The sequence below is a fragment of the Acromyrmex echinatior genome, chromosome 6, assembly GCF_024713525.1.
Source record: "Acromyrmex echinatior isolate Ae372 chromosome 6, ASM2471352v2, whole genome shotgun sequence".
Classification (NCBI taxonomy): domain Eukaryota; kingdom Metazoa; phylum Arthropoda; class Insecta; order Hymenoptera; family Formicidae; genus Acromyrmex; species Acromyrmex echinatior.
The window spans coordinates 8,996,796-9,010,558 of record NC_141857.1 but is presented as its reverse complement, the minus strand read 5'-3'; the positions used below and the strand labels follow the sequence as shown (position 1 = coordinate 9,010,558).

Here is a 13,763-nt window from a genome sequence, read left to right as displayed (position 1 = left end):
TTTATCGACTCATCAAACGCATATCGACGGTCCGGCGCCTTTGATAATAAATTGCGGCGAATGCCGTTGAAAAGCTTGTTAAATCGTATGATAAACGCGCTTTCAAACTGCATATTCCCGGATATCAATTTTGCGGTTCGGGAACGCGATTAGAGAAGCAATTGGCCAGAGGTGATTGTATTAATCTATTGGATACTGCGTGTCGCGATCATGAAATGGCATATTCGCGCAGCAACGATCTCGCTGAACGACATGTGACTGACAATATACTCGCCGAGAAGGCGCAGAAACGCATTACCGCGAAAGATTCGACTTTTGGAGAGAGAGAGAGTTGCAGCTATGGCATATAGCCATTATATTTGGATAGCTGAAGGCAAAAACAAAGATTAATATGAGCTTGAAAATAAAGAAAAAGAAGAAGGATAAACGGATACTTCCGACAGTGAAATGCGACATCTTGCCCGTTCTACCGCTGGACGTTCTCAAATCATTGGTCGGCAGGGCGGGGGGAGTCGCCAAGACCGTAAACGAAGCGTAATAAAGCGGCGCAGCGTCAATTGGAAGAACTGCAACGTCATGGAAGACCGCGTTTATCTCGCTCCCTACAAGCACGGACAAGATATCGAAACGAGAACGGTATCGTAAATCTAGACAGTGCCGAGGGACTCGATACGCATTGGATGGCGTATGCGAAAAGAGAGAATCGTGTCTTGTACTTTGACAGTTTCGGCAATCTTCGAACTCAAACAATATCTGGCAAACAGGGTAATCGAGTACAATCGTGCGCCTTATCAGCGTTACAATCAAAACAATTGCGGGCTATATCTATAGTTTCTGCGGTCGATTAATAAGCAATTTAAGGACGGACGTTGCATCGTTTAATTCAGTCGTTTTGCTCGTTCAAACATGTCGCTGATTAGCAAGAGTAGCATCCTTGCTATGAGTTACTTTCTAGCGATACATTTGGGCAACGGCGATTACGAGTTCGGTCTGACAGACTTTGAAACGTACTATATTCTAGAATATAAATTCGACAAACAACAAGTTTTACTATGACAACGAAGAAATTGTCATTCACGAAAAATCGTACGAACTATGCGATACAGATACCTGAAGCGTGAAATTTTACGTTCTCATGACGCGAAGGGCAAAGAGGATGAAGAGTTCCCGCTGGTTCGCGCCAACAACAATACAATGAGAAGCGAGATCAAATGCGCCTATCGGATAAATTTTATAAAACTTTGCAACATTGGCTCGCTGCTGAGATTCGTCGTGCTGGAATCGCGTGCTGGAGTCATGATAGTGGCACGAGTCGGACGTGCCGATAAATATTATCAACGTAAATATCATTCGTATCGAACGCGGGTGCGTACAGCAACGACAACTACGTGCACATGATACACGAGCATATTTTCATTGAATGTACCGCCAGGATATAAGATATCCTATAAAAGCTACATCATTTACCTTTCAGATCATTTATCTTTCGATCGTCGTACAGAGCATTACGGATCTGACGATTCGCGTGAATCAAGATGGTCAATTACTCAATTTTCGCGGGGAGAAGATCACCGTTAGATTGTACCTACGACGGCGCTAAAATGAGATGCTGTGTTGAACAGCCGAATTAGACGAAAGACACCTATTAACGGAGAGACTACATCTGAAAAGAAACTCACTGCGTCCAACTTTGCATTTTTAAAGTCGTTGAGTTTTATCGTACGAAATGACTGATATCTTAAATATTACCGGTGAGCCGATCTTTGACAATCGTATTGTCAAGAGACTCACACGTACAACCCACCAATATTATATTTGAACATAGCGACAAGATACGAATAGCCATACAGCAGAATTTGTACGCGTTGCCGTGACATTTTCTCTACATCGAAGGAAGATTGACGGTGAAGAAGAAATCGTCATATGTCAATGACGCTTGGAAATAATTACGTGGCGTTCATATTCGATGAAATTCGATATGAACTCAACGGAGATTGATCGCAACAGAAACATCGGAATTATCAGTACCATCAAGAATTACGTGTCGATGACGTACGACAAAGCTTTGATTGCACTGGACGCTGGATGGAACTGACATGGAGGAAGGACACTTTAATTCTTGCGTGCCGCTCAACTGCTGTTGGATTTTTGCGAAGATTACAAACGCGTAGTTGTAAACGCTCGCCACAAATTGATTTTGATCAAGCGCGCAACGATTACAATTGTTTGGTGGGAAATGCGATAGAGATAGAGATTGAATTATTCAAAGTGCAGTGGCGAATGCCTTATGTTGCGTTAAACGAGATCAATAAATTATCAATGCTGCGAACATTGGAAAGTCGGATTGGTCGTTATCTGAACAGTTATATGAGTTTTCGCTCGTGAAATCTGTATGATTATCCTTTATTACAAAATACGACTATACATTCAAAACGGCGACTCAGCTTGAGAAGCCGCAATATGTTATTTTTGCTCTACAGACCGAATATCGAAAAAATATCATGTCACTATATGTTCAACGATTGTAATTTGTGTAACGTGAAACTTTATATAAATTCAGCGTTTTATCCGTACGACGATTTAAATCTAGATTTGGGAAAAAGAGATGCGCCGTCCTGTTTGATATGTACTCGCGTTTTCGTAAAGTATATTATGGAATCGATTGCTTGGAAACACTACTCAACATGCTCTCATTTATCGAGAAAGGGTCTTTTGCGGTCATTGATTGTTCATAACAAAACGAATCCGTCAAAAGCGCCATTGTGGACGTACGCATAGAATTTGATTGCAAAGAGAATGTGCCCGCCAATTGTCTCATCATACACAATCATGTAATCGAATACTTTCCATTGTTTAACGTAGTGCGCAAAATCATGCAATGTCAGCAAGTATCCAGAATATAAAAGAAAAAAAAACCGGAGTGAAGTGCAATCTCGAAAAATTGCTCATCATAGTCATACCAATGTTTGTGAATCTGCAAGGATTCGTCGTCGACAAAAGATTTATCGTCAAGGAAGTAGCGGTGCTGAGAAGGGAAACCATTCTCACACACTACATTTTTTCACATCCTATATCATGGCATTTTCTGACAAGATCCGACAAATCTTGCGCTTTCTGGTTGAATATTTATCACCATGGATTGCGATGGTACAATGGGATAGTCCCGTACAGCATGGCGAGGCGTCTAACGGAAACTGATAAAAAAGAGTGAAGCTCTCGTATATGCAAAGGCATACGAAAAACGAAAATGGCTGGTGGATATACTCGACACTGATAATGTCATCATCGAAACTCTGGATACACATTACGAAGATGAAATCACTACGTAATCTAAATAATTGTAACACCATACGATGTGGAAGACACGCTAAGAATTGTGCTTTGCAAAATATATATTTAAAATATTTAACTAGTAGTCGCGACACCAGGAAGAATTATAAGATTTTTAAATAAAATGTATGTTATTCCACATTAATGTTTTATTTCTGTTACCCTTATATCTGTAGACATTAAATAAATATAGTTGATATCCGTTCAATAGCGGTTCGATAGCTGTTTACAGTGAACCGATAGCTATTTGAAAGCTATTTATAACTATTAAATATCAGTCCGTTCAGTAGCTGTTCGATAACAGTTCGATAGCCGTTCGACAACTGTTAGATAGCCATTCGATAGTGGTTTGATATAAGTTTGATATGTTTAATTGCGTTTCAATGATGCTCGAAGAGCTGCAACAGATAAAAATGCTGAGATGGAATCTTTTGGACGCGAGATATACTTTTGATCGAGGCATTGCACATTTGTCATTGATATAAAGCGTTAATGATCTAATTATAACTAATAAAATGCTGAAGTTTCGGCATCGCCATGATATACTTTTTGGCTGAGGTATGAACTTTTGCATGTGGCACTATACTTGGTCGGAAGATTCTTTTTCAAAATGATATCATGCTATCACGTACATTTTTACTATAAATTCCCGCACAGCCTCCACGGTCTGTCAGTTTGCTTGTCGAATGTGTCAATTCGTCTAAAGTCAGTTTGAAATATGAATATTAATAATTTAATCGGTTGTGCATATTATATTAACGTGCAGCAGTTGGTTTAAAAGTCTACTAAATTAATTGATAGTGCGTGCAATTTGCAGCGAGGGATTGCTGATACAGATCATCATGTGCCTGATGGATTGGAAGCTAACGTGAATATTCGCAATGATAATGAGCTGATAGAGAAAACGTAAGTATTACATTATTAATTCAGTAATTAGTAGTGATGCATTCGAGCGAGATGAGAATATTTATCAGTTATTTCTATCAAGATTAAATCTCGGTATTTTCTTATCTTGGGTCGAGATTATAGATTATATCTATAATCTCTATTTATATATATATATATATATATATATATATATGTGTGTGTGTGTGTGTGTGTGTGTGTGTGTATATATAAATACATATATATATGTATATATTCATTCAGTCATTTATTTTTATTTTTATTTATTCTCATATTTTTTCCAATTTTCTGAAGACGTGGAAAAAACAAACTATAATATATAATATATAATATTAATCTTGTACATGTTATTTTAAACGATACGAAAAGTTTTAGGATGATATTTTGATATTATCGTCAATAATAGCGCAATCACTACAGCGCCAATTCCCATTAACCCATTGTTTCTTTTTATTTGCATTTTTATATTTTTATTCTTTTGTTTCAGATACGGTATCGCTGACGTCATTACTCAGATAAACGATGGATGCTTTAACAAGATTATTTAAGAAAATTGAGGAAAATTTAAAAAAAATGAACAGATGATTGGGTAGAAAGCGGAGGAGGGAAGATCCAGATGATGATGTCACATTTGTGATGCAGCAACGAAGAACTTAATAATTATAAAAATTTATACAAAAATTATACATATATAGATTGATACAAATAAATACGCATATATAGATTGATACAAATAAATAAATATACATATATAAATTGATAAAAATAAATAAATATACATATATTAGATTAATTCGTTGTCAACAATTATTTGCTTTCTTCCATCCTTCCTTCTTCCAACCTCAGCGATATCATGTTACATGCGACATCGCACTCGACGGTACCATCGCGCTGTTATTATTGCGCAGTGCAAATTATAAAAAATAAAGTAAAATATGATATAATAAAATGTAGATATCAAATAAACAAATAAAATATTTCGCGTGCTAGAAAAATAAGATGACGCATAACAGGAAAAATGGTAAGTATTAATGGTAAGTGTAGCGCGCGATGGAGATCGCGCCTGGCGGCGGTGGAAATTAGCGGTAGACTAGACTGGTCCGGAGACGGTGATAGAGATCGACGGCGGCAGACCGCGCCCAGCAGCCACTGACCTCGCGTGACGTCATCATAGCGACGCGAACCCCGCGTAATTTCCATTTGCGCATTGATATCCATTGATATCATCCTCGTCTCCCGCACCATCCTTTTTCTCCTGTGATGTCATTCCCTCCTCTTTCTCCGTAACGTCATCCCCCACGTCCAGTGATGTCATACTCTCGCCTAGTGACGTCACCCCCTTCCTTCCCCACACCTCCCCACCCCTCACTTCTTCTCACTTCTTCCCAGAATCAGACTATGCATTGAAGATTGAGATTAAAGATTAAAAATTGAAATTTTACCAATAAGGACAAAGAAGTTTTGACTTCTTTTGTTCTGATTGGTCAAACTTCAATCTTTCAATCTTCAATTTCATTCTTCAATGCGTAGTCTGATTCCGGCCTCAGTGTACCTATCCTATTTTATTGTTGCACTTTCTGAACCAAAGAAGTTGTAATATTGGGTCATCTAAAAAGTATCCGCGGTTTTTTGTCACCTAGATGGTGTTGATCATCAATATCATCTAGTGACAAAAAACTGCGGATACTTTTTAGATGACCCAATATATATAGAGCAAGGGACCCCTGTAAGTGGAAATGTTAGATAGTAGAAAAGAAAAGAATATAGGATAGCCAGAGAGAATCAAAAGAGAGTGGAGCGGACTCCCTCGGAAGCTGCCATGTTTAGTACACTATTGAAGTGAATAGGAGATATGGTAGGCATGATGAAACATACGGTGCTGTACATATTAATATTGTACTGCACTAGTATTATGAGTGTATGGCATATAGGTACATACAGTACACTATAAATGGCGGAACCAATCAGAGAAGAGAATCACTATCCACTTCATTCTCTCTGGGGATGACCATTTTTATCTTTGTCTAATGTTGCGCGCGCATAGAACTTTAAAAGCTGAGGCATTAATATATTGCTTTCCTGAAATCTCCCCACTTAATAGTAAAAACAACAACAGTGCATGCGCGATTAAACAAGAATGCTGATGATCATCTCCAGAGAAAATCAAGGAAGCGTGAAATGAATTCAGCCGGAAGCCGCCATTTAGCACGCGTTGAAATGAGTACGAGATATGGTAGGAATGCGATGGAATTATTATACCATATTAGTGTATATGACATATGTATACACACATGCACAGAAGCTATACATGGCAGAACCAAGAGGAGAGAAACGCTATCCGCTCCACGATTCTTTCTAGCCATCTCGTTTCCTATTTCTTTCTATTCGCTCACGCATTCTTAGCTGGCTCCTCTACTCTATAGAGTGATTCAGAACAACCCAGGTATCCCTAAAGAGACATATTCCTGACCGAATTCTAAGACAATTTTTCCTTTAAAATTTTTTCCGAAGTTTATTCTTCAAATTACAGAAGAAATAATTAGTGTATCACGGGTTATGTATAGGGAGTGAGGCACGATTGCGCACATTATCGATTGGACACGGCAGTATTTCCCAATCGGACACGGACCCGATCAGCCGCAGACGTGATTAGATACAGATTCGATTGGACACGGACCCGATTGGCCGCCAATCCGATTGCGCACCGATTCGATTGCACGAGCCAACTACACACAGACTCAATCAAACACAATAGCACTCGGAAAAACGGAGAAAATATTAGTAGATGATAAAAAAACATAAATAAGTGTTTATATATCCACGAAGCGACTCTCACCCTTCCTTCCCCCTGCAAAGGGGCGCACAACTTCTATAATTGTACTGTTGTTGAGATTAAAAAATCGTCATGTAGACAGCAAGATATATAGACTACTACTTATTGATATGGTAATTACGCCCCTCAAACAAAAAAAAATAACATATCCTATGCTTGGAGTTTAATCAAATTAAAAATTACAGCGTAAATAGTGTCTGGTTAGAATATTTTTAATGAAGACGGATGTTTTCATTCATGAAGTAGGATGTGAGAAGTCTGTGTGCAATCAGTTCGTGCGCAATTGGGTTGGTGCGCAATCGGATCAATGCGCGATCGAGTCGGTGTGCAATCAAGTCGATGCACAATCGGGTCTGTGTGCAATCGGATCCGTGTGCAATCGAGTCCGTGTCCTAATGCAACGCTGTGTGTCCGATCGAGTCCGTGTCCAATCGGATCCGTGTCCGATTGAGAAATACTGCCGTGTGATCGATAATGTGCGCAATCGGGACATTCTCCGTATAAGAGACAACAGGAACGGCGCTCATGGTTAGACGCGGGCGCTTTATCCATGGAACGTACACTGACCGGATGCATTTACACATTTATAAAAATACGTTCCTTCTTACCTTTCCCTTTTATCACACTATCTTTTTATCTTTCACTTACTTTAAATATGCTAATTTTATTAAATTATAAATTAGAATAATGAAATTAAAATGAATATTGATTCCTTTGAGTATTGGATTGCATTTTAATTATAATACATTGATAAAATTGTTAGAAAAATGTCATAAAAGAGCGAAATTAGACAATAATTATGTGCGATAAATATTATAAAATTATTATTGACATACAAATCATATAATTATTTTAATACGTCGAAGTCTAAGAGCGTTTCATACAATTTGACGTACTGAAATACTTATTAGACTTAATTGTATGTCAATCGTTAATATACTTGTAGCATGTAATTATTGTCTAATTTCTTTTGTAAAAATTTCTCTAACAATTTTATCAGTGCTATCGCGCTTGTAGCATTTATTATATATTTATAAAAAGTTTTATGAGAAACGCAATTTTACTTTTTAATATTCAAAGAGTTATGTATGAATGTTTAAAGCAAAATATAAGCCAAATACATTTAAAAGCTTATTAATATCTTAATTATAAAATTGTTGTTACCTTGTAGATGTTGATGATTCTATTTTGCTCTAGCTTCTTGAAATAGTCGGAGGATTAAGTTTGAATGTACTGTAATAAGTGCTCCACACAACTGTTTACTGTTTAATTTACTTCTATCATTCAAATGTTAAATATCATTTAGATAATACTCAAGAATTATGTTTTACTTACCGATTTTGATGAAATTAGGCTTATTGAGCGCATTTTTGCATGAAACGAAAGAATCTGGCAAAAAAAAAACGCGTCGTTCTACCCTGTGAGCCGAGATATTAAGCGTTAAAGTTGATAACTATTGAGATTAGGAAACCTGTCACAGAGACAAAATGAAGTCTATAATTGTCTTGTTTCACATGGGTTTCGACTTTCTACGCGAAGCAACTCTCATCTCCGATTCTTACCCCCCTCCTTCCTCCCTCCTTCTTCAAAGGAGCGCATGACTTCTATAATTGTACTGTTATTGTTGAGATTAGAAAATCTGGCAGCTATGCCGCATTGAATAAAAAAAAAATAATATATCCTACCCACTTGGGGCCTAACTGCCTAGAAATTGCAGTCTAGACAGTGTCCGCTTGGAATATTTCTAATCCATGAAGACAGTGAGAACAATCTTTTTAGTGCGGTTTTTTTACTGTCTAGGCAGCAATTTCTAGGGAGTTAGGCCCCAAGCGGTTAGGATATGTTATCTTATATTTGTTCGGGACAGCATAGCAAAATAAAATCGTTAAACATCTACAAGGTAATAGCAATTTTATAATTAAGATAATAAGTTTTTAAAGTATATTTGGTTTACCTTTTTGCTTTAAACATAACTCTTTCATAACTCTTTGAATATTAAACTAAGCATGATCGCGTTTCTCATAAAATTTCTCATAAGTATGCAATAAATGCTACGACAGCGCAAATAAAATTGTTAGAGAAATTTTTATAAAATTGAAAAATTAAACAATAATTTAGCCACAAATATTATAATGTCTATTGATACAATTAAGTTTAACAAGTATTTCAGTACGTCGAATTGTAAAAAACGCTCTTAGAATTCAACGTACTGAAATAATTGTATCATTTGTATGTCAACAATAATTTTATAATGCTTATCGTAATTATTGTCTAATTTCGCTCTTTTATGACATTTCTCTAACAATTTTATCAATTTAATTAAAATGTAATCCGATATTTAAAGGGTTCATTATTTATTTTAATTTCATGCTTTATAACAACCTGACTTTTACACACGGACGTAGTTCGCCGGTATTAATGTTGCGGAACGTAAAAGGGATTCTGGCAGAAACGGTGAGATGCAAAAAAGAAATCGGTGTATTTAATGCTGAAATATAGATAATGTGTATTTACGAGAATTGTCTGATGTACAATCGTGTCTGTGTGACAGCTCGGTATTTCGCGGAATTGACGGAGCCGGCTAGAAAAAACAGTGTCGAGTAATATAATGAAGTGCTTGTGTGTCGTGTCGGTGTGTATCGATGCTCGGTGTCTCAGAGCACCCGTACCACCCTTTTAAAAGGTAGGGATGTGTTTGTACAAAAAAATGGTTCAGACAAAATTTGCAGGATTTCGGGAGATCTATCTGATGGTGACCTTGAATTTGATCTTGAGGTCGACCTTGGGCATAACTCAAGGTCAAAGTACCGTTTTACAAATATAAACCCTTATTCATGACATCACAAATGAAAATAGCGGAAAATTTTACGTCCGAATACGTTATCAAGCCTAGGTCAAAATTACCCTTAGAGGTCATGTGGAGGTCAAGTTACTTTTAGAGCACCCGTACCAACCTTCTAAAAGATATGGATGTGTTTGTACAAAAAATAGTTCAAACAATATTAGGTATTTACATAGCTATGATGCATCCATCTGCTGGTGAATTTGAATTCTATCTTTAGATTCATTTGTAGTCATGTACATCGATTTTTAAAGATCCCTAATTATCAAGATCTTGAACAGTCGATGCCGCCTGTGTCAGCGTTACCCAAGATGTACCACGTGGAGGTCACAAGGTCGGACTTACACCTCGTTGTGGTGCTTTTTTAAGGTGGTTCCCCTTGCCGTCACCTTTGTTCGTACGCATGTGTTCAGTCTAGATTTTCGAAGTGTCCTCCACGTGCATGTATGCAGGCTGTTATTCTTCGTTGAAAATCATCCGTCACCCGACGAATTTCGACAGGATCTAGAGACTGGCTTCTCGAATTCTGTTCTTCATGTCTTCTGAAGTCGTAGGTCGTTCGCGGTATACGAGGTCTTTTATTCTTCCCCACAAATAAAAATCCAAAATTGTAAGATCCGGTGATCGTGGTGGCCAGTTATGTGGACCATATTTACCTATCCATTGGGCGCGAAATATGCGGTTCAGTTGTTGACGAGCAATGACAGACGTGTGGGCTGGACATCCATCCTGTTGAAACCACATATTTAGACGTAGTTGAAGTGGAATATCTTCAAATAAACGTGGGAGTTCGTTTTCGAGTAAATCGACATACAGAAAACGGTTTAGATTTTCTTCAAAGAAAAATGGTCCGACGATATGCGTATCAACAATTCCGCACCAAACATTGATTTTCCAGATACGTTGATGATCGATTTCTCGATACCAATGTGGATTCTCTTGCGCCCAATAACGGAGATTATGTGTGTTCACTTCGCCGTCACTTTTGAAGGTGCACTCATCAGAAAACAAGATACTTCTATGGAAAGTAGGTAATTGTTGAGTAATCCAATTACAGAATATCAGTCTTTGTCTATGATCGTCCAATGGCCTGGTGAAGTGACATTCGATATGGATGAAATGAATTTTCTCGCAAAATTCTACTGATAGTGCTTCAACTTATTCCACTATCCCTTTCTCGTCTTCTTAAAGAATCGGTAGAATTTACAAGAGCAGAAGCAATTATATCAGGTGCCCGTACTGCACGAAGCGGACGATGAATTTGCATTCCTTTATTATAATCCGGTTGGACGATACCTTTTTGAATTATCCGCCGTTGCAAACGACTGAAAACATTGCGCGAATGCGGTGTACGATCGGGATATTCATTTCGCCACATTCTTTCAGCTTCGCGAAAACTTCCAGCCCTACCCAAAACCGACAACATTAACGCAGCTTCTTCGCTTGAGTAAGACATATCTACCTATAAATGAATAATAATCCCCGAATATTGAAGTACCTAAGTACCTACCTACCTAGGTATTAAACGCACCTAAAAAAAAAACCGACAGTTTATAAAACTCTTAAGCGAGCAAAGGGAGAAAAGCAAAACAAACAAATAAGTTTAGTTCAGTTCAGTTTAGTTGAGTTCAGTTCAGTTCAGTTTAGTTTAGTTTAGTGTAGTTTAATTCAGTTTAGTCGATTTACTCGAAAACGAACTCCCACGTTTACTTGAAGATATTCCACTTCAACTACGTCTAAATATGTGGTTTCAACAGGATGGATGTCCAGCCCACACGTCTGTCATTGCTCGTCAACAACTGAACCGCATATTTCGCGCCCAATGGATAGGTAAATATGGTCCACATAACTGGCCACCACGATCACCGGATCTTACAATTTTGGATTTTTATTTGTGGGGAAGAATAAAAGACCTCGTATACCGCGAACGACCTACGACTTCAGAAGACATGAAGAACAGAATTCGAGAAGCCAGTCTCTAGATCCTGTCGAAATTCGTCGGGTGACGAATGATTTTCAACGAAGAATAACAGCCTGCATACATGCACGTGGAGGACACTTCGAAAATCTAGACTGAACACATGCGTACGAACAAAGGTGACGGCAAGGGGAACCACCTTAAAAAAGCACCACAACGAGGTGTAAGTCCGACCTTGTGATCTCCACGTGGTACATCTTGGGTAACGCTGACACAGGCGGCATCGACTGTTCAAGATCTTAATAATTAGGGATCTTTAAAAATCGATGTACATGACTACAAATGAATCTAAAGGTAGAATTCAAATTCACCAGCAGATGGATGCATCATAGCTATGTAAATACCTAATATTGTTTGAACTATTTTTTGTACAAACACATCCATATCTTTTAGAAGGTTGGTACGGGTGCTCTAAAAGTAACTTGACCTCCACATGACCTCTAAGGGTAATTTTGACCTAGGCTTGATAACGTATTCGGACGTAAAATTTTCCGCTATTTTCATTTGTGATGTCATGAATAAGGATTTACATTTGTAAAACGCTACTTTGACCTTGAGTTATGCCCAAGGTCGACCTCAAGGTCAAATTCAAGGTCGCCATCAGATAGATCTCCCGAAATCCTGCAAATTTTGTCTGAACCATTTTTTTGTACAAACACATCCCTACCTTTTAAAAGGGTGGTACGGGTGCTCTGAGACACCCGGTATACGCGCGCGCGCGCGCGCGCGCGTGTGTGTGTGTGTGTGTGTGTGTGTGTGTGTGTGTGTGTGTGTGTGTGATGTGTGACGCGGTGTGGTTTGGTTTTGTCGCTGTCGGCTGCTGCCGATCGCAGTGTACGTGCAGCGTGAGAGACGCGGGACGCGAGCACACTTAGGCCCCTATTCTTGAGCACATATAAATAATTTTTGCATACGGAAATGACAGTTTCTCGATTATAATTGGTCAATTGTATACGGAATTACAGCCTCTGATTGATTCGTACAGCACGCGGGTATGCGCCAGCCAATCGCGGTCGCGTTCGCGTTTGCGGTTCCCGTTGCGGTAAAGCGAGCAAGTTTTCTCCGATATAATGAAGATGCGTTTTGGAGTGCACCCGACGGTCGAGAACTTCTCCATCCCTTTGTTATTGTCGACGTTCATTGGTTTTTAAGGTGTTGGCGGTCGAGAACTCTTGACAGAGGCAGAGAACATTATCCCTGGAATCGTGCCGATATGTGGAGGAAGCGGCGGCAAGCCGAGAACGCTCAGTATGACAGAGTACACTCGGACACAAAAAATTCCCGTCGGTGCAGTCGTACTGACTTAGCTGATCAGCGGCCAAGAATGCTCGGCGAGATAGAGTATACTTTGCCTCAGATTGCTCCCGTCGATGCAGTGGTTTCGGAATATGCCGGTCGGTTGCTACCGAAAACTCTCGTCAGAGCTCTCTCTACCGCTTTTTTGCGCTTGCGGCCGGAGGATACGAATCTGGAAGAGGATCGGAGCAGGCAGGAAAAAGAAGAATTTTGTCGAGGAAAACTCAGCTTTTATACTAATTATTGCTCTCATTCGTTATTCAGAATCGTTCGGCGATTCCCGTCGATTAACAATACGAACGGGAAACAACGGAACTCGACGGAATTCGGATGCATTCGGTTAACTCCGACGGAGCTGCTATACCTGTGAATTATTTTTTTGATTTATTAAAAAATATGCGGGCGCATCGCACTCTCATCGTTGTATCCCACTGGTGATGGGATGCAACAGCATTCGGCTAGGTTTTTTGCCGGATGCATATAAGAGATGCATCGTTACATGTTTTATAATTTAATGAAACTAGCATATTTAAAGTATATGAAAGACAAAAAGATAGTACAGAGGAAAGAAGGAACAT

General features: G+C 38.7%; 1 protein-coding gene across 6 annotated transcripts in view; it reads left to right on the top strand.

The window, feature by feature from the left end:
* The window catches only part of LOC105150384 (uncharacterized), a 126,758-nt gene that overhangs the window by 69,035 nt on the left and 43,960 nt on the right, over window positions 1-13,763 (top strand). The window contains exons 4-5 of one of the 6 annotated variants that reach the window (XM_087407429.1): window positions 4,148-4,236; window positions 4,724-11,398. The exons of 4 other annotated variants lie outside the window; for them this stretch is intronic. In XM_087407429.1, coding sequence (XP_087263555.1) covers window positions 4,148-4,236; window positions 4,724-4,784 — 150 coding nt within the window. In that variant the 3' untranslated portion in view covers window positions 4,785-11,398. Of the gene's footprint in view, window positions 1-4,147; window positions 4,237-4,723; window positions 11,399-13,763 lie in introns of those variants that run through there. One more of the 6 variants, XM_087407432.1, reaches the window with a different exon arrangement.